The following is a 27,394-nucleotide window of genomic DNA, read 5'->3' as shown; positions in this document are numbered from 1 at the left end:
CCATTTTTCACCCAATCATTCACCACCTCTCACACACACTCACAAACCTAACTTAAAATGATGAACTCCATCAATACAATGTCTAACACCAACCTGTTTCCTTAGTTAAATACTGCCCATTGCCCTCCTTAGCACCCTTACTTACCTTACACAACTCCCTTATGCCTCTTACACCTTTCCACTACACTATACCTCTAACTACCAATATACATCCTCCTCCTCCTCTATTACCCATGAACTCTATCCATCAAACATAACCCTCTTATATAAACAACACAAAGTACTACCTATCATACCCTCTAACTTACCATACTCTCCACTCCCTAAATACTCTACCCATCTCCTCCCAAACTCCCTCTCCACATTAGACATTATCACCCCCATACTAGATCATATCTCCCTCTCTCTCTTTCTGGCAACATACACCCCAATCCCAGGCCCACCAACCCCTCCTTCTATCTCCTCTCCCCCTCCATCATCCCCTCGCACTCCCAACAGCATTCACATTACCACAAGTAACGCCCAAAGTCTCTGTAATAAAATTCCCAACCTACATGCCTGGCTTATCCACAACTAGCCAGACATAGTTGCCATCTCAGAAACTTGGCTGAAATCACACATAAGAGATAATGAAATCCTGCCTCCTGACTACCATATGATTAGTAATGACAGGCCCAACAAAAAAGGAGGTGGTATAGACATAATCTACTCTTCCACCTACTCAGTTACCCCATACAATACTCACACTCCAAAATTTACCAACTCTGAATTAACCGTAGCTCTCTTAAAATTGAGCAAACAGACGTCCATACACATAGCTGCTCTTTACATCCCTCCAGGTAATAAAATCCCAATACTAGAAGGCATTCTCTCCTGGCTCTCCTCTAGCATTAAAAACGAAACCTTCATCCTAGGTGATATAAACATTAACTGGGCCACCATTAACTCACAATTTCCTATGCAAATTATCAACCTCTAACTTCACTCAGTTAATAAACTCCCCCACCAGGCCAAACAAAGATGGAACCCTCCGGGCTCCATCATTGACTGGATCTTAGGGTCTCATCCAAATCTAACTTCAAATTCAGGAGTCCTTCCTGAACCCCTCAGTGACCATCTACCAGCCTTTGCTGACCGGTACCCCTCCCCCCTTCATAAACACCATCACTACATTCAAACCCGAAACCTGTCCAACTTCAGCTCTCAAACATTTTCAGACTGCCTAAAACTAACTGACTGGACACCTTTAAGAACTCTGCCCCTTGACAATGCCATCAACTACTTTAATTATAATTTTCTGTACCTATTCAATAACCTTGCTCTTCTCAGGACCAAAAGAGTTAAAGCTATAACTTCTCCCTGGCTATCTAAGGAAACTAAACAGATCATGATCTTAAGAGACAAAAAGTGGAAACACCACCAAAGAAATAAGCAGCATAATATCCTACTAGAATTTAAACAACTCCACAACTCCATAAAAAAAAAACTAATAACCAGAGACTGCAAAACATATTACTCTAAGCTTCAATCTGAACACACTAACAACCCTAAAAAATTCTGGAATACCATCTCCTCCCTTTTTCACCATGGCAGTAAAGACAACCCATGCCCAAACCCTAACTGCTCTGACCAAGAAACAGCCTCGCTATTTAACACCTTCTTTGTGGAATGTACAGCCAAACTTACTCCCAGCTTCCCCAGATCCCCTCCAATACCTTCTACCCCTCCCCATACCTTCCACTCTGATCTCAGCACACATACCCCTTCCTTCACCCTTAATCCTGTGCTCACAAGCACAATTAAAAAAAAAAAAAAAAAAAAAAAAAAAAAAACTCAAATTGAAACCATGCTCCAATACACCAGAAAATTTATCTGCATCCTTCCTCAAACTATCTGCCAACAGCATAGACTTCCATATCTCATTCATAATAAATAGGTCTATCTAAGAATTTTATGTTCCCTCACTTTGGAGACAAGCATTTATCATCTCACTCCATAAATGTGGTAAAAATACAGACACCACTAATTTCCGTTCTACTGCCATACTTTCCCCACTCTCAAAAGTCCTTGAAAAATGTATTCACTCACAACTGATGCCTTATCTAACACAAAACAACCTCCTAACCCCCACATAACACAGATTTCGTCCAGGCCACAGTACCATCACTGCATTCCTCTCCTTCCTCAAGTCCATTAACCATGCTCGTAACTCCAGCAAAATTGTATAAACCCTGTTCCTAGACCTTTCCAAAGCCTTCAACACCATCTCCCACTTTATACTCCTATCACAACTCTCCTCCCTCAATTTCTCTCCTTTCACCATAGCTTGGGTCACCAGCTACCTCTCCAAAAGACAATAAGCTGTAAAATGGAAACATTCCACCTCTTCTTTTCTATACACCCCTACTGGGGTACCCCAAGGTTCTGTCCTTGGCCTCTTACTTTTCAATATATTCATCAAGAACTTTCATCACTCCATCTCCAATTCTAAACTAATCCAGTATGCAGATGATTCAACAATCTGCTCAGCTTGACACCTCTTCCGACTTTCTGCAGATAACCCAGTCAGCTTTCTCAAATATTGAAACCTGGATGCAAAACAAGCACCTAGTCCTTAACGCCAATTAAACCAAATCAATGACTTTTTTCCCCATCTAAACACTCTCACATTGATAAAAACTCCTTCACGGTCATAGGCCAGAACACCCCCAGTGAAATTGTCCCCACACCAAATTGCTTGGCATCATTATTGATGACCATCTAAAATTCGATAGCCACATCCAAACTAACATCAAAAAGAAAAAAAAAAAAAAAAAAACCCAAAATTAGGACTCCTATATAGGCATAACCGTTATTTCACCTGCTCCATCAGAAAGACCCTCGCCGCCACATACCTTCTCCCCTCCCTAATGTATGGCGCTCCTCTGTTCTTGAATCAGCTCAGCCTTCAAACTAAATTCAAAACCTACTAGGAACTCATTCCATCACTGCATCACCCTCCACTCACTGCAATGGCTCGAGCTTCCCAACTATTTGAACTTCCTTAAACTCACCACTGCCTATAAGCTCATATTTAACCCATCCTCCTGTCCCGCTCTCTCCACCTCCTTAACCCCCTATATTCCCAATCGCTCACTTAGGTCAGAAAATCAGAACCTGCTCAAAATCTATAAACCTTTACTGCCACCTGGACACACACTGCTATCCTGCTCCTTAGTTAAACTACGGAACTCTCTTCCTCCCTCCCTCAGAAATACTCATAACCACTCTAACTATCCCTCCTCCATTCCTGTCTTCAAAGTGGGAATGCCCTTGCTCCTTCCCCACACAGGACCTTCCTAAATCCTTCCTAAATCAAAACCCACCTTCTAATTCTGTGCATCATCTCTGCACTCGCATCATTTGCCCTCCTACTCTTCTTAACCTCCAAATTTTGTTAATAGTTTATTTCCAACAATTTCTTGTCCTCAATTATAATTCACTGTTACTGACCCTTAGACTGTTCTGTTGCTAGATTTTTACTTCTATTATTGTGGAAGTAAAATTTCAATTGTAATTCACTGTTAATGACTCTCAGACTGTACAGTTGCTAGATTTTATTACTATTGTAGAATATTGTATTGTATATTGTAGAATATAGAATTTTTTTACTGCAGAATGCTGCATAAAGCTGTATGATTTCTTTGCTTTGTATGTGTATATGCCAATACATTGTACTCACCATAACGTTCGATGTATGTAGTCCATCTCGCCTCACATTCTTACCCGTGGGTTCGGAGCCGAATATCGGCTTAGACTCGGCCGATTTTACTAGCTCAAAGTCTCTCATTGGCTGGGCTAAGAGGGTATCCCATGGTGCACTGCTCCATATCCCCAGATCTAGTTTGCTGCGAAAAAACATTTGTACTCCATACACACCTCACATACATATAAACAATGACTAATCAAAGGGACTCTGCAGGTGACAACCTAACCTCCAAGTCCTCCAGGCAGGGGGAAGGTGGGGGGGTAAGTAAGAATGTGAGGCGAGATGGACTACATACATCGAACGTTACGGTGAGTACATAACTTCTTGATGTTATGTAGTCCTATCTTGCCTACATTCTTACCCGTGGGACAGCGTCCCTAGCACCTACATCCTGAGTGGCTCATAGGAAAATACTCCTGAGAACTGTGGAGCCAAAGGAAGATCTGCCCCTGGAGACCACGTCCAATTTGTAATGAGAAACGAAGGTGTGAGGAGAAGCCCAAGTAGCTGCAGCACAAATATCATCCATTGACAATCTAGCTAGATAGGCTGTGGATGTGGAAACAGTCCGGGCAGAATGTGCCTTGACTGGAAATGGCAATTTTTTACCTCCTGCCTGATAGATGAAAGAGATACAACTGGCTATCCATCTACACAGCGTGACCTTGGATACCGGAGAACCCAATCAGTTTTCTGAAAATGAGACAAAGAGTTGGTCAGATTTCTGGATATCTTTTGTCCAGTGTAGACAGAAGCGTAACTGTCTACGTACGTCCAATTGGTGAAACCAAAATTCTGCCTTGTTAGAAAAATGGGGGAAGAACACCGGCAGCTCGATGGACTGATTCATGTTCGACACGGAAGCCACTTTAGGAAGGAACGAGGGGTTTGGTCTAAGAGAGACCCTATCTTTATGGAATATTAATTAAATATAGGGGTTTGATAGAGAGGGCTTGAAGTTCTGAAACCCGCTTTGCTGAAATGACTGCTGTTAAGAATGTTGTTTTCCATGTCAAGAATTTTAATTCACGGGAAGCTGCAAGCTCAAATGGGGGTAAGGTAAGGGCTTGAAAAACAAAATTGAGATCCCAGGGCATGACAGGTTCGGACACTGGGGGACGAAGTAACAGAGTACCTTTAAGGAATGCTTTGCATAGTCTGTGTGCCATGAGACTAGGTTAATTCGCTATGTGGAAATTAGATATCGCCGCCAGCTGAACTTTGATGGTGGCTGATGCGGACCCCTGATAGAACAGCATAGACAAAAACTCCAGAACTGAATCTATTGGAGCTGTGTAAGGATCAATGCCTCTAGTATGTGCCCAAATAGAGAACCTTTTCCATTTGCTAGAATAAATCTTTCTAGTGGATGGCTTATGAGAGGACGATAATATATGGACCACTTCCGGTGAAAAATTATGACGTCTGACTAGCAATGGGAGTGGAGTAGCCAGGCTATCAACCGGAGTGTCCTCAGAGAGGGGTGGAACTGTCCTGACATGTGTGTCAGTAAATCTGGTAGAGGGTCCAGAATCCAAGGAATGTCCACAATGTATGGCTGAAGAAAGGGGAACCAGACTTGATGAGGCCAGTGTGGGGCAATCAGAATCATTCTGCTTCCCAAGGATTGCGCTTTCTGAATCACCCTTGAGACGAGGGGAAACGGAGGGAAAGCATAAAGCAGACCAGAGGGTCAATTGTGAACCAGAGCGTCCCTGGGTGATTCCCCCTGTGGAGGGATCAGCGTGAAGTAGTTGCTGCATTTCGCATTGAGAGGGCTGGCAAAGAGGTCGCAGCAAGGCTGACCCCATCTGCTGAAGATTTGCTCTGCAACCAGGCGATTCAGGGACCACTCGTAAGGCATAAGTATCGCTCTGCTTAGCCTGTCCGCTATTACGTTGGACTTCCCGGAATGTGCGTTGCCACCAGAAACCGTTGGGAAGCTATTGCCCAGTGCCACTCTTGCATAGCCTCTCTGCATAGCAGGTAAGACCGGGTTCCCCCTTGCTTGTTGAGATACCACACTATTGAAATGTTGTCTGAGTGTATTGCAATAGTCCCTAGAGGCAGAACTTTCCGAAGTGCCTGCAACGCAAGAAGCACTGCTCTCATCTCCAGGATGTTTATATGCAAATGCATCTCGTGTTCCTGCCACGTGCCTTGGACTGTCCTACCGAGATAATGCTCCCCCCATCTGGGAGGCGTCCGTGGTCACCGTGGAAACAGGGATGGGTGGAACGAAGGGCTTTCCTACATACTTCCTATTATTATGCAGTTTACTTGCTCACACTAAATCAAGTTTCATTCTTGGTTCAAGAACTACCAGAATAACCACCTACTCCAAAACTCTTCCCATTTAACATATAACTGTCTACTATTTCCACTAATGTTGTCAAGGTATACACAACCTGTAACTCTCAGATTAAATTTTTGGTACTACAGAAAATAAAAACCAAGGATGACATTAACATCATAAGATGTCTATTTCACAACAGAAGCTCATACATACAAGTTAATGAACCACAATCTCAGTTTAATAGCAAGAAGTATATGGTTAGTATGCTCTCTCCTCCCCTTTTTTCTATCACAGTGACATCTATTCTGGCATATCTCCAAGCTGTCTCCCACTCTGACAATCACAGATACAGCATATGCTGCTGCTCCTAACCATGAAGACTAAAAGTTCACTCGCAAAATTTCTCTCACTAACATCTCCTGGAATACAAACATCAAGCGTGCCAAAACTAATAAAACGATTCCCTCAGAATGTATCTACAAAAGCTGTGGATTCTATCACTATCCTTGGATGGCACAACTCATCCACATATCAGAATCAGTACAAAATTAAACACATTCAACAGCCCAGAAAACGAGACAGTAAGCCAATGCGCTCACTTAAAAACCTTCATTTACATGAAATCTAATTTATTAAAAACTAATCATTAATCCCATCATGTAATGGTACGGGCGTATTATCACAACCAGATTCCGAGCAGGAGAAGCAGCTCAGTTCATGGCTTTTTCCATGATAGTCACCATAACAGCACAATCATTTTTCTATCATTACTGAAGAATGACAAATTTATGGCAGAGTCTTGCTTTTTTTTTTTTTTGTCTGACACATTCCACCATTTGTATGAAATTAACCTGATGAAAACTATCACAAGACTGTGGAAAAACCTGAAGCTGTTTTGCAGATTTAACTCAAGTCAAAATACTTAAGTTCCCTACATTAAGAAACTTAATAGTTGCTTCAACTACACAAATAAATGGAGTAATGATGAGCTTGTTAGATGAACTGGAGCCAACTGCTTTCCATTTGAGGACTTCAGCTTCCTTGCTGAAGTGATGTGACTATCATAAACCCTTCCTTTGCTGAAATTTGGAGGGGGGAAGAGTTTGCAGTGAAAGCAAAGGAGAGGCCGGTCATTATTAAAGCAGAGGCTTACCTGAAACCTTTGTCGGAGAAGAAACAAACCAAAAATCTAGTACTTAATGTACTGTTGCTTCCTTTCCAACAAAGCTTAGACTATATCACAATTAGTTTAACTTGATGTGATGAATTGCTCACCGAAGTAAAAATATTTTAATTTAAGGAGTCTGGTATGACAGATATAAAGACAACCACTGCTACTGTAAACCTTATACAAATGCCATTAAGTTGGAAGGAGAAGATGCTGTTATACTTAATGGTTCATACAAATCAGAAATATTGTCAGTGAATTTTTTCTACAGTCAAAGGTTACTAGGTGCTATGCCCTACCCTTTGAAGCTTCAGTCTTGGTAGCAATGCTCTGACTCATACTTGGGGCTGCCTGATGGACCATCTTTTTGACCCTTGTTCAAGGGAGATGTCTCTACCCTCTTTCTGGGTTAAAGGTAGGTAAGAGCTTTTTCTCTCAATCCAACATAAAGTGGTAGTGCTGAAATAATGGTACTTGTGGCACAGTCTGAAAATATGCTTCTCCCTGATGAAATACAGGTGAGAGTCGTACCTGGCAATCTGATGGCCATACAGACACTCTGTGGACTTGGTAAACGACCCACCAGCAAGAATGTCAGATAGGCAGCATTGCAGCTCACATAGTATACATCTCCCTCTCTAATGAACAGAACCACTCCCCATAAAAGTTCCCGTTTCTCTATTTCTCTGTGTCAAGAACACTGTGAAAGCATTTGTTTTCTTTGTTCTACACTGAAAATTAGTCAACATTTATAACATTTGACTGTAACCATAAATAAGTGCTTCCAAGCTAATAAAATGAGCATCAGGTTTCCTTTTCTCTGTGCACTTTGAAAAGATGCTGATAACCTAGTACAAACACCACAAACTCATATTACACCAATATAAATTTCTCCCATATTTTTACATACTTATTTTCTGTATTCACTGTATTGATCTTTTTTTCTTTCTTTTTTTTTTTTTTTTTTTGCAAACTTTTTTTGTATGACCAGAGATCAGATAGTAAAACGGAACTCTATAATGACCAAGCGCTTTAGTTTCACCAACAGAAACGTCATTGGAATAAAAATTGCCACTACAAAACCATTTAAATACTAACACACATGTGATGCAGTTAATTAATTACTCAATTAAAGGAATATCTTAAACCACGAAAGTATAAAAACACAAGATAAACATAAAATGGTAACTTTAATAACCCCATTGATTTCAACTTTAGAACTTTGTTAAGACCTGGATGTGTACTAGTGTTTGCCTTGAAGTTCGTGAATTGCACTGGCAGTTAAAAAGGTCAGACGCACCTCCTCGAGGATTAGGGTGTACAACATAAATACCATAAAATAAAAAACTATGTTGGGGAAAAGCAATTATATGTTTTACCAATGCATTATTTAAATAATTTTTCTTAATCGAACACAAGGTATTCACGTATCCTATCCTTTAAAGCCCCGATAGTTTTTCCCAATGTAAAAACAGGTAAAGCACTGGCATAATGCAGCATGTACAATATACCTAGTATTACAGTTGCAATAAAAATTAGATTTAAATAACACAGAATTAAGTCTGACCGACTGGTGATGGAGACAGTGTAAATTACTACACAGTCAACCTACGAAGTGATGACAACCAAAGATGCAAACTCTCTTTCAAAATATAAGGTATAATAGAGTAAAGTGGAAGAAATAGAGCAGCAACCCCTATAAAGGCTGGTGAAAAAAATTAAGTCTGAATGTATTTTCATTCATGCAATAGACATCACTTCCAACATGTTACTAATTCTACGTCTATGTAAGCCTATTTATTTATTTATCGGTTGGTTGTGTTTGTGGACAAAGAACCATATACTGTGATGTTTTTGAATTGGCATTTCTACCAAAAGCAATCATTTGAAAGGGGTGCTGTGGAAGAGGGTCTATATTATTCGAATGAAAACCGGAATGCGCGAATCCAGGTTGAGCAAACACAAAATGAGCAAATGTCACAAACATCAAACCATAAAAATGAAAAAAGTAACACACGAAAACTTTTACTAACTGTTTTATGCAGAGGGGCAAGCCCCCTACATCCCCCACACCCCCGCTATTTAAATAGACCAACTCTGAGAGCGCACTCCATTGAAGTAAAGGGAAGAATTCCCTACGGAGATCTACGTTCATTCCTTTGATATCTGCGACATTTGCTCATTTTGTGTTGCTCAAACTGGATTCGCGCATTCCGGTTTTCATTTGAATAATATAGACCTGTGGAAGAAGTTAAATAACTCTGTTTCCCAATTAAACCATGTACATTGGTGAAATCTTAAGTATTACTTTTGTTTCTCTGAGACTAGGAGGAGGAGGATACACATCTCACTACTTGAGAGGAGGTGCAGTTCGGCCTGCTCCCTAGAAAATGTAAATTACATGAAGTGTTTATACTTAAAATGTTTTTGACACAAATGTTTTAGTATTTTAATAAACTATTTACAAAATGAAATTAAATGTTCATGAACAGCTGTACAATTTCTTTGAAAAAAAAAAGAGTAAGGCTTTATACCTGAACATTCAACAGTGTCTCATCTTTCTGTGATACTTTCTGGATTTAACTTATTACAGGGTTTAGATGTTACACCCTTTCCAACACTCACCAATCTCTCAACTCGATCCTTATGTTTCTGTTCCATTGTAACAAAATCAATTTCTCCTAGTCTGCCAGGATCCAGAGTAATTAGTTCTGGCTGAATCTAAATGGGAAAAAGAAAAGAAAAGAAAAGAAGCTAAGGAACTATATATGTACACAACTTACAAATGTTAGTACATTTACTATAAAGTGTGGATAGAAACTTACCAACAAGATATGAACCACTGATGTCATGTGTATTATCTGTGCTTTTCTGACACAACCTCCTCCCTGATGATCTTACTGTGCTAGGTTATATTCAGTAAATTTTAACAAGACTGCATATTTATTCAGTTGTTTACAGTCTAACGATCAGAGAAACATCAATCATCTTTTCTGAGTGGCAGTGGACACTGACCATACCTCTCAACCTTTTTGTACAAGAAATCTGGATAAAGCCTAAAACAACGGGGGAGGGGGGACAAAGACCCAAAAGTAGGGACAGACTTTAAATGCTGCTCTTGTAAACTCTTAAGTTGCAAGAATAACAAGATTTGTATACAGCAGTGTTAGCATACATTTTCAAAAGGATATAAAGTCTAAATCGCAAATGTATATCCTTATTTAGTTTGGATTTAGTGACTCAAACCACAGCGATTTGACAGAAACACAAACATTCATTGGTAAAGATTATTTTTTTTTGCCTTTACAATATTTAGTACTTGAGCTGCAATTGGTTTGGATTTCAGTTTCCATTTTCTATTAACTGCTTTTTGACAACCAACAGCATTAAACTTAGTAGAGCCGTACTACTACTAGGCAATTCTGTTTTGACATCCCAACTCAAAAGAATCATTTTCTTAGTTAGAATAATATTCTCTCCCAACATTTCTGACAAAGTACCCTGTAGGAAAATATTAAAATCTACATACATATTGACATTTATCCTTTATCCTACACAAGCAATATAACATCCTGGCTGCTGTGGCATACAATCTGGTTGCAAACAAGCATTCTCAAAGCCATCTTCAAATCTCAGAAAAGGATGACCAAATATTTAGCTCTAAACACCTTTCATGGAAACCTTACAAATTTTTACCTTATTATTTAAATGCTCCTGCATTAACAAAGGTTTTCCCACAAAAAAAGTCCTCTGGGCGAAGGAGGGAATAGCTTATACAGTTTATACAGTTTTCTTCCTTTCCCATAAGTCTCTCTTTCGAATTTGCTTTATATTTAACTACATATATATGTCACAAAGCACATCACTGCTACAAACAATATTCTCTTCAAAATCTTCAACATTCACACATTCAGTGCTGCTTAAAAAGAACCATTTAAAAAACCTTAGGCAGCATGGAATTTATCATAAGCAGTGTAATGGTTATAATGCCACAATGTAATGATTTAGTCTAAAGCTGACATACATCCGTAGTTAACCTCTCCCAAATACAGAGGATTATGATTGGGAAGCTGATCATAAAACAAGTAATTATATATTTGAGAAATAAATGTCAATCAATTCAGCTCAAGGGCAGTGTTAAGCAAAGCTAAAGAGGTGAATCATGGCATCCACTTCGAGAACTTGGTTATAACTGAACAGAATCAATCATAATTCTTTGCAGCACATGGAGCTTTCCCTTCTGCAAATGGTCAATATCCTATCAGTTTTAGAGAGAGAGAGAGAGAGAGAGAGAGAGAGACACACACAAACACACACAAAGAAAGACAGACAGATGGGGAGGAAGAAGCCACACACAAATCTATAAAGCGCATGCAGCTTTAGTGGCTCCTACATACAAAATAAGGAGAGAACGGGGGAAGAAAAAAAGAAACTGTAGGAGGAAGAAGTGTTTTAAACAGCTGTGAAATCTGTAACTCTGTGCTGCCTCACAGCAGTACACAGAAGCAAAGCTCCTCTTATCCTGTGACAAGCTGCAATTTTGTGTGCGTGTGTGTATGCATGTATGTATATATATATATATATATATATATATATATATATATATATATATATATATATATAAATACTAATGTGTGTGTATTAATATTATATATATATATATATATATATATATATATATATATATACATATATATATTTATATATTATACACACACACACACGCACACACACACATATGGTTACACTTCAAAACATCTAATACTAACAACATCTAAATTCAAAACATAGAGACCACAACATCTAAAACCCAAAACATCTAAAATTCATAACACTGAATTTCATAACATCAAAAATGTATAATACAGAATAGTGTATCATGAAACTTGTGTCATAGTTTACTCTGTTATTATTGTGGTATCAGTATGAGATGTTGCACTTTTTATTTATAAACTGTAGGGATTTATACTATTTATATAGTGTTTATTTTGCCACTCTGTATGTGGTTTTTAGATCGTACATGCAAGTGATATAGACTATGTGTACATTCTTTATGGTGATCGCGATAGAGTGGGGTTAGGAAACTTTTTCCCACTGTACTGCAATCTTAGAGTTGGTATATTTAATTTACGGGGGGGGGGGGCAGAGCTCCCCACTTGGGTGGGTGCAGGGGGGCTCCCCTCCCCCTGCAGAAACATAGAAAAAGCGTTTGTTAGTTTGCTGTTGTTATAGGTGGAGGGGATGTTATTTTCATGTGATCAGCAGTGTTCGATGTTGTGATGCAAAATTTCAATGTTATGAGATTCGATGTTCTGGGGTTTAGATGCATTGGGCTTGATGTTTTGAATTTAGATGTTATGAGTTTTAAATGTTTTGAAGTCAGCTTCTCACAGCCTCTCAAGAGACAAAATATTTCCTCTGTTTATAATGATAGCAGCTCATCATGCATTTATTTGATAGAGGGAATACCACATGTATGAGACCATCTTACCTTTTCAAGCAGTGCCTTTACTTCCCATTCTTGACGTTGTTTTTTACTCTGGTATGGGTTACATTCCAGTGCATCAAAGTTTGCCTCCCCAGCACCTGAAACAGTAAAACTATCATGTAACAAAAAGCAAGATAAAAGCATAGCTGTACAAGAATGCAAAATATAACATGATGAGCTACAGTTAAGAGATGCAATAAATTCACTAAGAATTAAATGTCTCAACAACGGAAATGAAAATACTTAACTGCAGTCTAAAGATAGCCGCTTTAGTGTCAGTGAGCAGCGAAGGAGAATTGCATGATTGCTCGGTGGTTAAATCTCCACCTCATAGCTCCAAGGTCTAGGACTCAAATTTCCTCTGTTCACTAATTGTATGGAGTTTGTATAATCTCTCCTCATCTGTGTAGATTTTCTCTGGGCACTCCCGCTTCCTCCCACCTCCCAAGCATATGGGTGCTGCCTACTTAGACTAAACGATCTTAGTCTCACTCTATGTTGCTCTTCCTCACTATATGTATGCATATATATATATATATATATATATATATATATATATATATATATATATATATATATACATATACATATATGTGTGTGTGTGTGTGTGTGTGTGTGCGCGTGTGTGTGCGCGCGCTCTGTAGACTGAAAGAGAAATACACACGTTCACTATTACAGGTTCACTATCACAATCTTGAAATTCATAATCTTGTGACCATAACACTGAAAAACCAAAATGCTGAAGACCACAATATCGAACTCCTGGAACTGCCACTCCCCGAGAACTCATGTTAGCACTCATTCCTGGGTTCACATCACTGCAAAACCCATCCATTCCTAAGTTCACACTGGTCGGAGGAATCTGTATTCAAGAGTTTTAGTCACTGCAGTCTTCACCATTTTCGCCTTACAATATTAAGGTCACTGGATTATGATTTTCAAGACTGTGGTCTTTAGGGTTATTACAGTAAACCTACATCTAGCTATGTGTGTGTGTGTGTGTGTGTGTGTGTGTGTGTGTGTGTGTGTGTGTGTATGTATATCAAGAGACCACTATACATGTGCCAAAAAATAACATTGGCATATGCAAAACTGATAACAAAGAAAAAGAAAAACATAACTGTTTTCTGCTGGGGCAAGCCAAATTTCACCCCCACATCCCCTACTAATTATATATACTAATGTTGAGATTGCACAAAACTGGGGAAAGGGAATATCCCCAAACCCTAAGAATTGTTTGATCTTTTACATCTGTTGACAATCTGCTTAGCTGACCAAAAGTGGTGCACTATAAAGATGTTGACCAAACACTGATGCATTACTTACCTTCTCTATAAGCACTCCACTGATTGCTTTCCCCTCAACCTTTCTTCTTTGGCTCTTCCCGCTCTGTTCGCCCTGCGGGCTCACTCCGCTCCCCTCCCTACCCCCAGTTCCCACCCACCCCCAGGGGTCCTACATTTATCTTACCTATAATCACACCCCTTTACTCCTCTCCCCAATCATATTCAAAGCTACCCAAACTGGGCTGTACTCCTGTAACCAGATACACCCACTTACTTACAATAACTAGCCCCACCCCTCTCTTACTAACACACGTAATACATCACAGTCCTTATCACTTGTCCTTCCCTCCTAAATACTCTAACCTTACAACACACAATTTCACTACATCCATTGTCTCAACTAACCTCCTACTACATTACCATGACTATAAGTTTCCTCCAGTCAAAACTGAATATATCTATCTCCTTTTTACTATTTTCCTCTCTTATTACTACTTATTTCCTAACCTCATATGAATACTGTCTAACTGTTTCTCTCCCACTTCCATCAAAACACACATGCACACCTGAAACTTCTCCATCCCCATCCTTCTTACATACCTCCTCACAATCCATCTACCTTCTTGCCAAATACCACAGACTACTACACTGCAAACTACTAAAATCTAAAAATAAGAAAATACTTGATGTTTTCCAAATACTCAGACTAGAAAGAAATTTTACACTACTCCATCTACTACAAGATGGTGATATACACCCCAACCCAGGCCCACTAGATAATAAAACCATAACACATAGAAACCATACCAAACCATTCTCTACCTTACCCTCTAAACCCTCTAACCTACTATCCATGGCCCATCTCAATATACGTAGCATTTGTAATAAAACTAGTCAACTCCATGCCCTACTAGAGACACACAACTTTGATATTTTATGCTTATCAGAAACTTGGCTAAAGCCTTCAATCAAAGACATAGAAATTACCCCACCAGGCTATAACATTGTTAGACTTGATCGCACCACCAGGAAGGGTGGGGGAGTAGCAATCATATATAAAACAAACCTAAACCTTACTCTTCTTGACCTTACCCTCACCCAAGACAATAATGCCGAAATAATCTGCTCCAAAACACAAATCAACACTTCTAAAGCAATAAACATCATTTGTGCTCATCTACCCCCAGGAAATAATATCCCCACCTTAGAACAAATTCTAGAACAACTCCCTCAAGAAACACTATTCCTTGGGGACTTTAACATTGATTGGAAACCATGTAACAATACAAACCCTACTTCCCATATAAACCTTCATGGTTTCAAACAACTCATTAATAGTCCCACTAGAATCAATGAAAAAAGCAACAAAGAAACTACCCTAGACTGGATCCTTACTAACTCCTCCCTGCAAACCTAACAAACTGGCATCCTTCCAGATGACCTAAGTGATCATTCCCTCACCTACATCATTAGAGCTAAAACTAACCTAAACTTACCTTCCTCTCACAAAACACTACACTCCAAAAAACAATTTAATCCCAAGCTATTTCAAACAGAACTTTCACAATACAACTGGACCCCTCTAAAACACCTCACACTCGACAAGGCTGTTGAACACTTCAACTCAGCATTCCTTGCAATCCTAAACCAACATGCCCCAAGTCGCACCATTAGAATAAAAACTAAAACAGCACCCTGGCTAACCTCTAATACTAAACATAAAATAAAACTCAGAAATAAATCTTGGAGCAAATGGCGTTCCTCTAGAAACCCAACAGATCATCAAACCTTTAGAGAGCTTAGAAACAGTACCAAAAGCGCCATCCTTTCAGATAAAAAGAATTATTACTGTAAACTTCAGCAATCCACTACAAAAGAACCAAAAAAGTTCTGGTCTACGATTAACAATCTACTTACCCCAGGCAAAACAGTTACGCCCAACCCACGGGACTCTGACCCTGATGATCCTTCTTTAATAGCCAACAACTTCAATACTTTCTTTACCACTTCCATACAGAGTCTAGCTGACCACCTATCTCCTGACACTTCTCAGCTGCTCTTAAGTAGGATCGACGACTCTCTCCCTCCCCTTCAACTTCAACCCATATCCACCTCCTATATACAATCACTTTTACAAAAACTGAAACCCACTACCCCCTCAGCAGATAAGCTTCCTGCTGAATTCCTGCAAATAGCAGCTAAATCTATTGCCTACCCTGTCTCTATCCTAATAAACAGATCCATAAAAGAAAGTACTTTCCCAGCAATTTGGAAAATATCATACATCATACCTTTACACAAAGGAGGTAAATCTACTGACCTTTCTAACTTTCGCCCCACTGCACTATTATCTCCTCTAGCCAAAATCAAGGAAAAATGTATACACAAACAACTACTCAACCATCTCCTCCATAACAACCTTCTAGCTAACACTCAACATGGATTCAGACCCTCACACAGTACTACCACAGCTCTACTTTCTTTTACCAATACTATCAACTGCAACCGTAACAACAACAAACTAACCTCTTCACTTTTCCTAGACCTATCAAAAGCCTTCAATATGGTAAACCATATACTTCTTCTACACATACTTAAATCCCTTGCCCTGGATTACTCTTCAATAACCTGGTTTTCATCCTATCTTGAAAACCGGCAATAAGCAGTACTCTGGAAAAATTCTCTATCCACTCTACTACCCATCTCTCTAGGAGTACCCCAAGGATCTATACTAGGACCACTTTTATTTTCTGTCTTAATTAATGATCTCCAATCATCTATCCAAAACACTACCTGCATACAATATGCAGACGATTCTACCATAATTTGTACGGCTTCCTCTCAAATAGAACTCCAGTCGCTGACCCAATCAACCTTTTCAACCGTTGAACAATGGTTCTCAAAAAGATGTCTTCTCCTGAACCCCCAAAAAAACTAAGCTATTACTATTCTCACCTACCCACAAATCTACTCAACTAAACTTCACTATTACTGCAAGTGATAATTCCCACATTTCCCCTGACTCTACTACAAAACTGCTAGGTGTTACTATTGATAATAATCTTAATTTTGATTATCACATCAATAACACAATAAAAGCAGTGAATAAAAAGATTGGCTCACTGTATAGAATCAAACCCTTCCTTACACCCAAAGCACGGTCCACCTTAGCCCAATCCCATCTTATCTCTACCCTGCTGTATGCTTCCCCTATTTACACTAATCTCTCTAAAGGTAACCTTAGGAAACTAACTACATCTTACCACAATATAGCTCGATTTGCCACAGCATCTAAGTATAGAACCCACCACTGTCTAAACCTAAAAGTATTACACTGGTTGGAACTTCCTAACAAGCTTATCTATCAACAACTTCTAATAGCACACAGAATTCTTTATCAACCATCAAAAACACCAGCCCTTAGCAACCTCTTGACTCCTTACAGTAACCTGAAACAACTACGCTCCTCCGAAAAGCTACAAGTCAACACTACTAGAATTATAAATTCTGCAGGAAACTGCCTTTTCTCAAACTCAATTGGTAAAATATGGAATAACCTCCCCACACATATCTCCACTCTACCCTCTCTTCCTCTCTTTAAAAAACAACTTCTTTTACATCTAAACAATTTCTGGCTATGCTCTTGCACCAATCCAGACTAACCTGCTCTCATCTTTCTACTTTCATATTTCTTTAATCAACTCTGTAATGTTTCTCTCTGATCACATAATGACTTAATGATTACATTGTTACTACCATTCTCAAACATGAATTAAAAAATTTATTTTTACAATTAATGTTTTTATAACTATCCATTACATTTGAACTTCAGAAAGTAGTACGAAAGTATTCAGTGCATAGTTTGTATTTGTTTTTTCTTAGATTTGTACAACCATACCTGGACTAATATCATTGTATTTTGCTCATTGCCTGTCTCATAAGTGTATTGTACTTGTTTTTAAATTACCTTGCTTTTATCTGTGGAGCTTTTCTCCCAGGGCCTCTACTGAAAATGGACTTTGATCCAGCTAGACTAGCCCGGTCAACAAATGTAAAATAAAATAAAATAAAATAAAAATAAATAAACATATATATGCATACCTCTGAACCATACCAAATTCCTCAGAATTTCAGTTTTGAAGCCAAAATAAAACGGTGCCACAAATTACCAAGTAGCCCCTACAAATCCCTGCTTTTTTTTTTATTACAATTTTTATTTAATGCTAAGTTCATCATGCATTGCCAGTGTACCTTGCACTGTTTAAAATGTGGGTCCAAACTCTTTTTGGAAGGGGCAGTGACAACTTTATCAGAAACACCCACTACATTGCATCATTATGCAGCCCCTCCTTCCTATGTAGGCTTACTCTGGATGAGTGCAGAGTATGCTGTGCCATTTATAAGTTTGCCATGGGAAATGCACAAATATTTTACCCTATTCAAGCTAATTTGCTCATAAAAGCCATAGTTTTCATGAGCTGAATGTTCAAAATGTGATTATTCGCAGTCTTGGTGAATGTTTTTTTTTTTCTTTTTTTCACAAGTTATCCTTTACAAATGCAGCAAATTCTGAAATGATTTTGGAACTTGCTGCATGTTTAAAAGACAACTTGTAGAAAAACAGATCACTGAATAGTTATTTCTTGCAGTGTCAGGGAAAGTCTCACTGCTCACTTAAATAAAAGAAAATGGTTGGGAGGAAGGGAGAAAAATAGTTAAACCAATTGTCTATTACTTTAGAAATGCAACAAGTATATGCAGATTAAGTTACAGAATGCTGTTCCTCAATCCTTCTAATTTTTGCAATTTTTTTTTAAGTTGTCATTTACAAAGGCAGCAAGCCTAGGACTTGCTGCCTTTATAAAAGGGATTGCGGAACTAGCATTCCTCTACGTCTTGAGAGAGCTAATCAGATTTCATCTGTTAAATAAAAAAATTAAAAACATAGCTGATCTACTTACTGCTGCTTATTACCTTTCACAGCCATAACACAGTGCCATGTTTTTTTTTTTCCTTAGTAGCAGTCTAGTCTAGTTAGTTGCTGACTTGCAACTGACAATTTTTGAAAAATTACAAGTGTTTGTGCATCTCCCAAATGCAAATGTGAGTGTGTGCATGTGTGTCTGTGTGTATTTGACTGTCCACCCCAAACCTATTTTAAAAAAAAAAAAAAAAATGGGAAAATGGCAGTGATTAAGATAAACATTAGGTTATACGAGTCTGTTGAAGCTTGATTTGCTTTCAAATTGATGTTGGAATTTCTGCATGTTAAGTTGGCTTAATGTCAATACAGTTTTGGGTAAAACAGGAAAAAAAAAACAGTTGTGGCGTAAACAGCAGTAAATCATTAATTTACTCAACCTTGATGTAATCAAATGAACCTCCCAGAAAAGACAGCATAACTAGAAAAATGACAACTATTCCTCCAGTAAAAACAAGACATTAAAAATTTTTATATATATATATATATATACACACACACACACACACACACACACACACACACACACACACACACACACACACACACACACACACATATAGCAAAACTATGAAAACAATTAAAACTATGAAATAAAAATAAAACTGGTACCAGAAACGCACGTCACTAACGTAAGATTAAATATTTAATTGAAACCAACAAAAATATGGAGCGCTTTTGTTTCATAACGAAAGAGACTTCATCAGAATACATTCACTATAAGGTCTAAAACATTTAAATAGCCCAATCAATTAATGATGTAACAATCACATGACTGAACAAGCAATTAAAAATATCAAGTTTTAAAGCCACAAATCCAAGAATGGCTGCATTATTAATTAAAATCATTCATTTTATATATATATATATATATATATATATATATATATATATATATATATATATATATATATATTATATAAAATGCATAAATTACTATAGCAGCATTAAATGTGTAACCTACTAAACATAACAGCACCCAGTACATTATATATCGTTTGCTCTCTCATATAAAAAATGGTGCAATATATATTTATATATATTAGTCATTTAAACCTGGGGGGGAACATGACAGCCAACTTATACTGCCACTCAGTTTTTTTCTTCTTTAGCCTATTCTTCCAGTTCCTACCTCTAGGCTGTAATCTAATGACTTCTAGTATACTAAATGTAAATGTATCAAAATTATGGCAAACCTGTGCATGTCTATATAATGCATTAAGTTTCTTTACTTTTAATACTGTTAAGGTGTTCATAAATCCTATTCTTCAAGGGGCGTTCCGTTTCGCCTACATGGAAATATAAACATGATATACATATAGCCAAATATACCACTCTACTTGTCAAACAATTACCTTTCTGGAATATAACTTGGCTATATAATATATATATATATATATATATATATATATATATATATATATATATATATGTGTGTGTGTGTGTGTGTGTGTATATATAAATATATATATATATATATAGTTTGGGCTTGGCCATCAAGTTAATTTACAATGTTTGGATACTACTAGGGAAATTGAACCATTTGATCAACAATATGGTTATGCATTATACGGCAGAAGCTAGATGTTTTGAAAAAATTATTTCTAACAAATGGAATTTATTATAAGCTGGTAGTGATATTTGTCACTTATTTCCAGACTGACTTTTACTTATAAAAATAGAAGTAATTTTAAGGCGATATTGGAACATAATGGGTGCACATATGGGGTCCCCCCACTACAGGAAAATGCGAACATTGTACATACTGTACATACATTTTAATGTTAACAAAGATGGTGAGGTGCTCCGTAAGATCAAAACATGGAATGTGGCTATATTTGTAAACTGCAACAGAAAAATAATTATTTATTTAGCTACCTGTTGCTCATGCAATGCATTTTATATTGGTAAAACCAATAATTCCCTTAAACAAAGGATTTATCAACATATTTATGGTATTAGAAAAAGGGATAATAAAAGTGCACTTGCTCAACATTCATTATATTGTTTAAACTGTAATAAGTTTGTACAAAACTACTGTAAGAACAAATAACGGAACAACGACCAGGAAAAGGCTGTGGCCGAGGCGCTAGAGAAGTTGGATTGTCTTATTAAACTTTTAAGAAAGTAGAGCTGTTACTCACTGACTTTTCCTGGTCGTTGTTCTGTAATAAGTTTGTGTTTTTAATTTTAGAACAGCAGGTTGTGCAGGATACTGGTGGAGATTGGGAAAATGAATTACTTAGGAAGGAAATGAAATGGCAGCTTAAATTTGATGTGGCATATCCACCAGGGTTAAATGACTATTTCTACTTCTAGTGAATTAAAGAGAAGGGCTTTGGAAATGTAATTTGTTTTTAACTGTTTTTAACTATTTTCAAATTATCTTAATTTTTCACATGTATATATTGTAAGCATGTTTTTTTAAATGAACTGGTTGTTTTTGAGGGGAGTGATTCTTTGAATGTTCTTAAGTAGAACTTTGAGTTTAATATGGGTGGTTCTGAAGATGTCTGATTTGACAGACGAAAGCGCTTAACCATTCTCTGTTTTACTTGGATTTATTAAAAACGCTGCTTTGTGGTTTCCTTATATATATATATATATATATATATATATATATATATATATATATATATATATATATATATATATATATATACCTTTATTTATATTTACTTTTTATTTATTTATTTTACATTTGTTGACCGGGCTTGTCTAGCTGGATACATGTCCATTTTCAGTAGAGGCCCAGGGAGAAAAGCTCCAAGAAAGACATACAAAAAGAATTATAAAAGTCATAACAGATCAAGCTAAAAAATACAACTGCAACAAAAACATAATTTTTTTAATATCTATATATCTATATATATATATATATATATATATATATATATACACACACACACACACACACACACACACACACACACACACAAATACAGTAGTCAGTGAGGATAACATTAGCAGTAAGCATCAAAGGGTAATGTACAAAAGATGGTCAATATGCAGTATTTACATAAATTTTATTTGGAATAATATGGTATTTTGCTGGTCTATAGTAATATTGTAAAGTTTCAGAGCAATTATTAGTTTAAAAGGAAAAAAGTTAGTCAGGGTTAGTACAGGTGCATAGCCAGTGTGTCTTAAGAAATAGCTTTAGATTCTTTTTAAAGAGTGAAAGAGAAATTTGAGTTGTAAGTTCAGTGGGTAGTAAATTCCATCGTTTTCCTACAGAGTTAGAGTACAGGAAGTCACCTGATGAGTTATTGGATCTTGAAGTGTTGATCAGCAGTTTGTTTGGGGAGCATAAGTTCTTGAGATTTTTGTAAGGTGTAATGATGGTAGAGAGTATTGGAGTGTTGGTGGGTTGATGCAGGCTCTTGTGGACAATGGCAAGCTAGAGAAATTGAAGATAGTTAAGAAATTCTAGCCAGTCTAGTTGTTTTAGGTTCAGACAGTGATGAGTTCTGAAGGGAGAGCCAGTAGCAAATCTAGCAATATTATTATAGGATGTTGCCAGTTTGTTGAGGTTATTTTTTGAAAGGTTAGTGTATATAGGGGAAGCATAGAGTAGAGTTGAGATTAAGTGGGGTCTGGCTATAGTGGTCCTAGCCACTGGTTTAAGAAAGGGCTTGATTCTGTAAAGGGACTCCAGTTTTTTGTTCACTGATTTTATTGTGCTGTTTATATGACTATCAAAGTTGAGGTTGTTGTCTAATGTTATTCCTAAGAGTTTAGTGGCTGTGTCGGGAGAAATAACAGTATCATCATTAGATGCGAGTGTGAGATGAATAGGGGTGGAGTTTCGGGCTGGTGTGAAGAGCAACAATTTAGTTTTTTTGGGGTTAAGGAGGAGGCAGTGGTTTGAGAACCATTGTTCTACAGTGTTGAAAGCTTTTTTTTGGTAAGAGATTGAAGTTCAGTTTGAGAGGTGGCTGTACAGATAATAGTAGAGTCATCTGCATATTGAATGCAGGTGGTGTGTGGGATTGCTGATTGAAGGTCATTAATATAAATGGAAAATAGGACTGGGCCTAAAGTGGAGCCCTGTGGAACACAGAGGGAAATATGAAGGTTATTAGAGAGTTTATTTTGCCAGAGTACAGCCTGTTGCCGGTTTTCAAGGTAAGATTTGAACCAATTTATGGCTAGGGGATTAAGTGAAAGGGATTTCAGTATGTGTAGGAGGAGATGGTGATTAACCACATCAAAGGCTTTAGATAAATCAATGAAGACTGCAGAGGAAAGAATATTATTGTTACGGTTTTTATTGATACTGTCTGTGAAGGATAGAAGGGGAGTGGTGGTACTGTGGAAAGGTCTGAATCCATGTTGACAGCTGGCAAGTAAGTTGTTATGGAGAAGGTAGTTTAGTAGTTGCTTACGGATGCATTTTTTTGCAAGAGGAGATAACAGAGCTATACGACGAAAGTTAGAATAATCACTGGAGTGCCCCCCTTTATGTAGTGGGATAATATGGGAAATTTTCCAGATGGATGGGACAGTTCCTTCACTTATGTTTCTGTTGATCAGAATGGAAATGGGGTAAGCAATGGCTTTAGCTCCTTTTTGTAGGAATTCTGCTGGGAGTTGGTCTGCTCAGGTGGAGGTAGGTTTTAATCTTTGGAGAAGGGAGCAAATGAAGGAAGTAGGCACTAGTTGTAGATGAAATGGTGGGGGTGGGATAATGGTAGAAGTAGGCAGATTTGAGGTATCACGAGATAGATGGCTAGCAAGATTTTGTATAGTGTCTGTGAAGAAAGAACTGAAGGCATTAGCAGTTTGAGAGGGATTGTCAGGGTTAGAGCCAAGTGGGTTGGGAGTGATTGATTGACCTGGGTATAGAAGTTTGTTAATGCTAGTCCAAAACTTTTGTGGTTCCTTGTGGTAGGTTTTCTGTATTTGAAGGTAAAAGTTCTTTTTGTCTAACAGGATGGCTTTTTTTGTATTATTTCTATGTTGTCTAAAGATTTGGTGATCTGAAGGATTTTTAGTAGAATGCCATTTTGCCCAGGATTTCTTTCTAAGAAGGATTTTTTGCCTAGTATTATTAGTGAGCCAAGGGGCTGGTTTAGTTTTATTTCTAACAGAGCATGATGGGGCGTGATGGTCCAGGATGGTTAGGAATGTAGAATTGAAGTAATCTACTGCTTCATTGACTGGGAGAGATTTTAATGGTGACCAATTACATTGTTTGAGTTCAGTTTGGAAAAGTTCCGGGTTAAATTGCTTTTTGGTGCGTACTGTTCTGTATGAAAAAGGGAAAGTTAGGTTGGTTTTATGTCCGATAATATAGGTTAGTGAATGGTCACTTAGGTCATCTGGGAGGATTCCTGCTTTGTATGTTTGATGGGGACTATTAGTAAGTATCCAGTCCAAGGTACTTTCTTTGTTGTTGGGTCTACTAGTTCTGGTAGGGGAGTTAATAGTTTGTGAGAAGCCATAAAGGTTGATATGGGTGGTTGGGTGTGTAGTACTACAGGTCTTCCAGTCTATATTAAAGTCTCCTAGGACTATAGTTTCTTTTGGGAAATTTATGGAAAGCCAGTTAAAGATATTCGAGTGTACTGATATTATTTCCTGGAGGAAGGTATATACAGATAATGTTTATAGCCTTATGTGTGTTGATTTGAAATTTAGTCATAGGTATTTCAGCACTATTGTCTGAAGGTGGGCTAAGATTTACAGTGCTAACTTGTAGCTCTGCTTTATAGAGGATTGCTACCCCTCCTCCCTTTTTGGCTGTGTTGTCTAGTCTAATGATATTGTAGCCTGGTGGGGTGACTTCATTGTCCTCTACAGTAGGTTTTAACCAAGTTTCAGATAGGCATAAGATGTCAAATAGGTGGACATCTAAAAGGGCATGAAGTTGAGTAAATTTATTGCAAATGCTGCGAATATTGAGGTGAGCTATAGAGAGTGAGTTAGAAGGTTGATAGGTGTTAGGGTACTAGTTTTATTTGGGATGCCGTTTGGAGTGTTAAGGTTATAGTTTGGGCCAGGGTAAGGGTGAATGTCCCCATCTAGTAGGGAGTGGAGGAGTGTTGTGTGTTTAGGGTTGAGAGGCTTACAATAATAGTCTATTAATTTTTTAGCATTTCGGTTAGTATACTTAATGTGAGCTAGTCTATGATATTTGGCTAGTAGGTAGCTGTGTTTGGATGTAAAGTTAAGAAGGTTTGGATAGATAGTTAATGGTGGTGTGGAAGTGTATTTGGAGGGGAAGAGAAGAGTAGGAGTATAGTGGTTGTTCATAGGAGGTTAAGAGATAGGCAGTGGTTAAAAGAGGTAAGAGAGAGTAAGAAAAATACTTGTAATTGGTGTGGGATCGTTGAAGTAGGTATTATATCAGTTTGAGAAGTGGGAGAAAAAACGGGTAGTAGAGTTTTGTGAGCAGGTTAGGAAAGTTGTCAATAGGCAGGGTGTTGCAACAAGGAGGGATGAGAGGAGGGGTAACAGAAGGTGTGTTGAGATAATGGGGGTTGGGGTGTTAATGATATGAGTAGCTTGATTGGAGTGAATTTGATGTGGGTGTGGCTACAGAGGATTAAATGTAGGAGCACTGGGGGCGGGTGGCAATTGGGGGCAGGGTAGGAGAGTGGAGTGAGCCTGCAGGGCGAACGGAGCAGGTAGAGACACGAGAGTAGATTGCCAAGGATGACAATCAGTGAAGTATGAAATTCTGCGAGTAAATCTGAAGGTAAGAGAATATAGAGGAATGTTGAGAGGCTGTCAGGAATAGAGGTAGATTGTATGAGGTGTAGAGTTTGACTAGAGATAGTTTAGGTCGAGGGAGAGATGGTAAAACAGTGAGTCAGAAGAAAACTGGGAAGAGAGTTAGGGAGATATGGATAAGCAAGTGAGAAGAAACTAATATTCAGAAGCTAATATAGAGGCACCACCTAGTGGGCAGATACTTTAATGCAGTAAAATAGGTCTCCTAAAGGGGATGTCAGGCCAGGGAGGAGGGGGAGATAAAACAAGTTAGAGATAAAGAGGGAATGAGCTAGAGGTTCGGTTTATTTAAAATGTTAAATATGGGGGGGAGGGGGTTCGCTGCTTGTTAACCTGACTGTGAGGCTTGCCTACCTAGCAGTATGTATAACTTATTATTACTACAGTTTACTAGAAGCTATAACAATACATACTTTCACTGTCTCTTATCAAGGTAAGGTTTCCCAAGGAGCTGGTAGGTTAAATCTTAATTTTGACTATTTTCCTTGGGCGTCCAGCTGGGAGTTTTCAGGTGAACTACTACAGGGAGGTACAGGAACAGAAGGCTGGTTCATGTAGAAAGAGAGAAAAAAGGTAGTGAGGCAAACAATATGTGAGCTAGAGAGCAAGCAAAAGTTACCAAAGACACAGTAGCATGGTTAACCTCAGCAGGAATTCACAATACTCCATTTATCAGAACATATGATTACAGTATATATCAGGTACTACTAGGAGTTCTAAAACCCCTACATGACCCAGTCAGATGGTTAGGATAAGAAAATCTGCATTTGCTTTTATAAAACAAACAATAACTAAAATATAGCTTTTGCAGGGTCAGTGAACAACACTTTAAAATAAGCTAGTCCAAGCATAGGTAAAACAGACAGGCAGAGGTATTCAGTTAGTACTGCAAAAGTCTACAAGTCAGATGATATTAAGGTTTAAGCCTATACAAAACAACTGGGCCAGTTACCGTTGAGCAGTTTCATAAAATAAACCTTCTACTGGCTTTAATGTTAATTAAGCATAAAAGTTGTAGACATACTGTCGCTATAGTAAAGATGCGATGTAGTTTCTAAGCTTTGTTTTGGTGGATACATTAACATTTGCACATGGAGTAGGGCAGTACCCAAGAAATAATTCAGATCAGCGGCAGAGGAATCACCTCTAAAAGATCCTCATGCTCATCGATGCGTTGGCTTAAGCACATGTGATGAATTGAGCTACAGAACAGAGGTTGAAATTAACTCTGCACGTTGCATAGGGCTGTACCAATGTTTTATCTGCTCCACTGCAGAAGAGACGCTAGTTACATACCCCTGCACACCACGCTACGTAGGCTTAAGCGCTTACGGTGTAGAAAGCTTTACTAGAGTGGTAAAATGAATTCTGGACATAGAAAAGCATTGAGTCATAATTAAAGGTACAAGAATGCTTGAATTAACTCTGTACATAGAATAGGTGTAGATGTAATAGATAAATTAAGTCTATACAATGCAGTTTATGTAGTCTATATATATATATATATATATATATATATATATATATATGTATGTGTGTGTGTGTGTGTGTGTGTGTATGAATAAGTAAATATTAAAAGCAAACATTTCAGAAGAAATAAATAATTTGAAATAATTCCTACAAAATACCATACCAGGAAAACAAAACTTAAAACTCCAACCATTACTTCTTGGCAACCCCATTTTGATA

The 27,394-nt window shown here is 37.9% G+C and overlaps 1 protein-coding gene across 1 annotated transcript in view; it reads right to left on the bottom strand.

The window, feature by feature from the left end:
- The window catches only part of WDR46 (WD repeat domain 46), a 282,988-nt gene that overhangs the window by 94,938 nt on the left and 160,656 nt on the right, over positions 1-27,394 (bottom strand). Inside the window, exons 15-16 of the mRNA XM_044082172.1 lie at positions 12,704-12,798; positions 9,838-9,933 (exon numbers count right to left, since the gene is read on the bottom strand). Coding sequence (XP_043938107.1) covers positions 9,838-9,933; positions 12,704-12,798 — 191 coding nt within the window. The remainder of the gene's footprint in view (positions 1-9,837; positions 9,934-12,703; positions 12,799-27,394) is intronic.

The sequence above is a fragment of the Protopterus annectens genome, chromosome 9.part0 (assembly GCF_019279795.1).
Source record: "Protopterus annectens isolate FY-2018-M chromosome 9.part0, PAN1.0, whole genome shotgun sequence".
Classification (NCBI taxonomy): Eukaryota; Metazoa; Chordata; order Ceratodontiformes; family Protopteridae; genus Protopterus; species Protopterus annectens.
The sequence above is the reverse complement of the archived record's forward strand: the minus strand, read 5'-3'. Positions and strand labels throughout refer to the sequence as shown.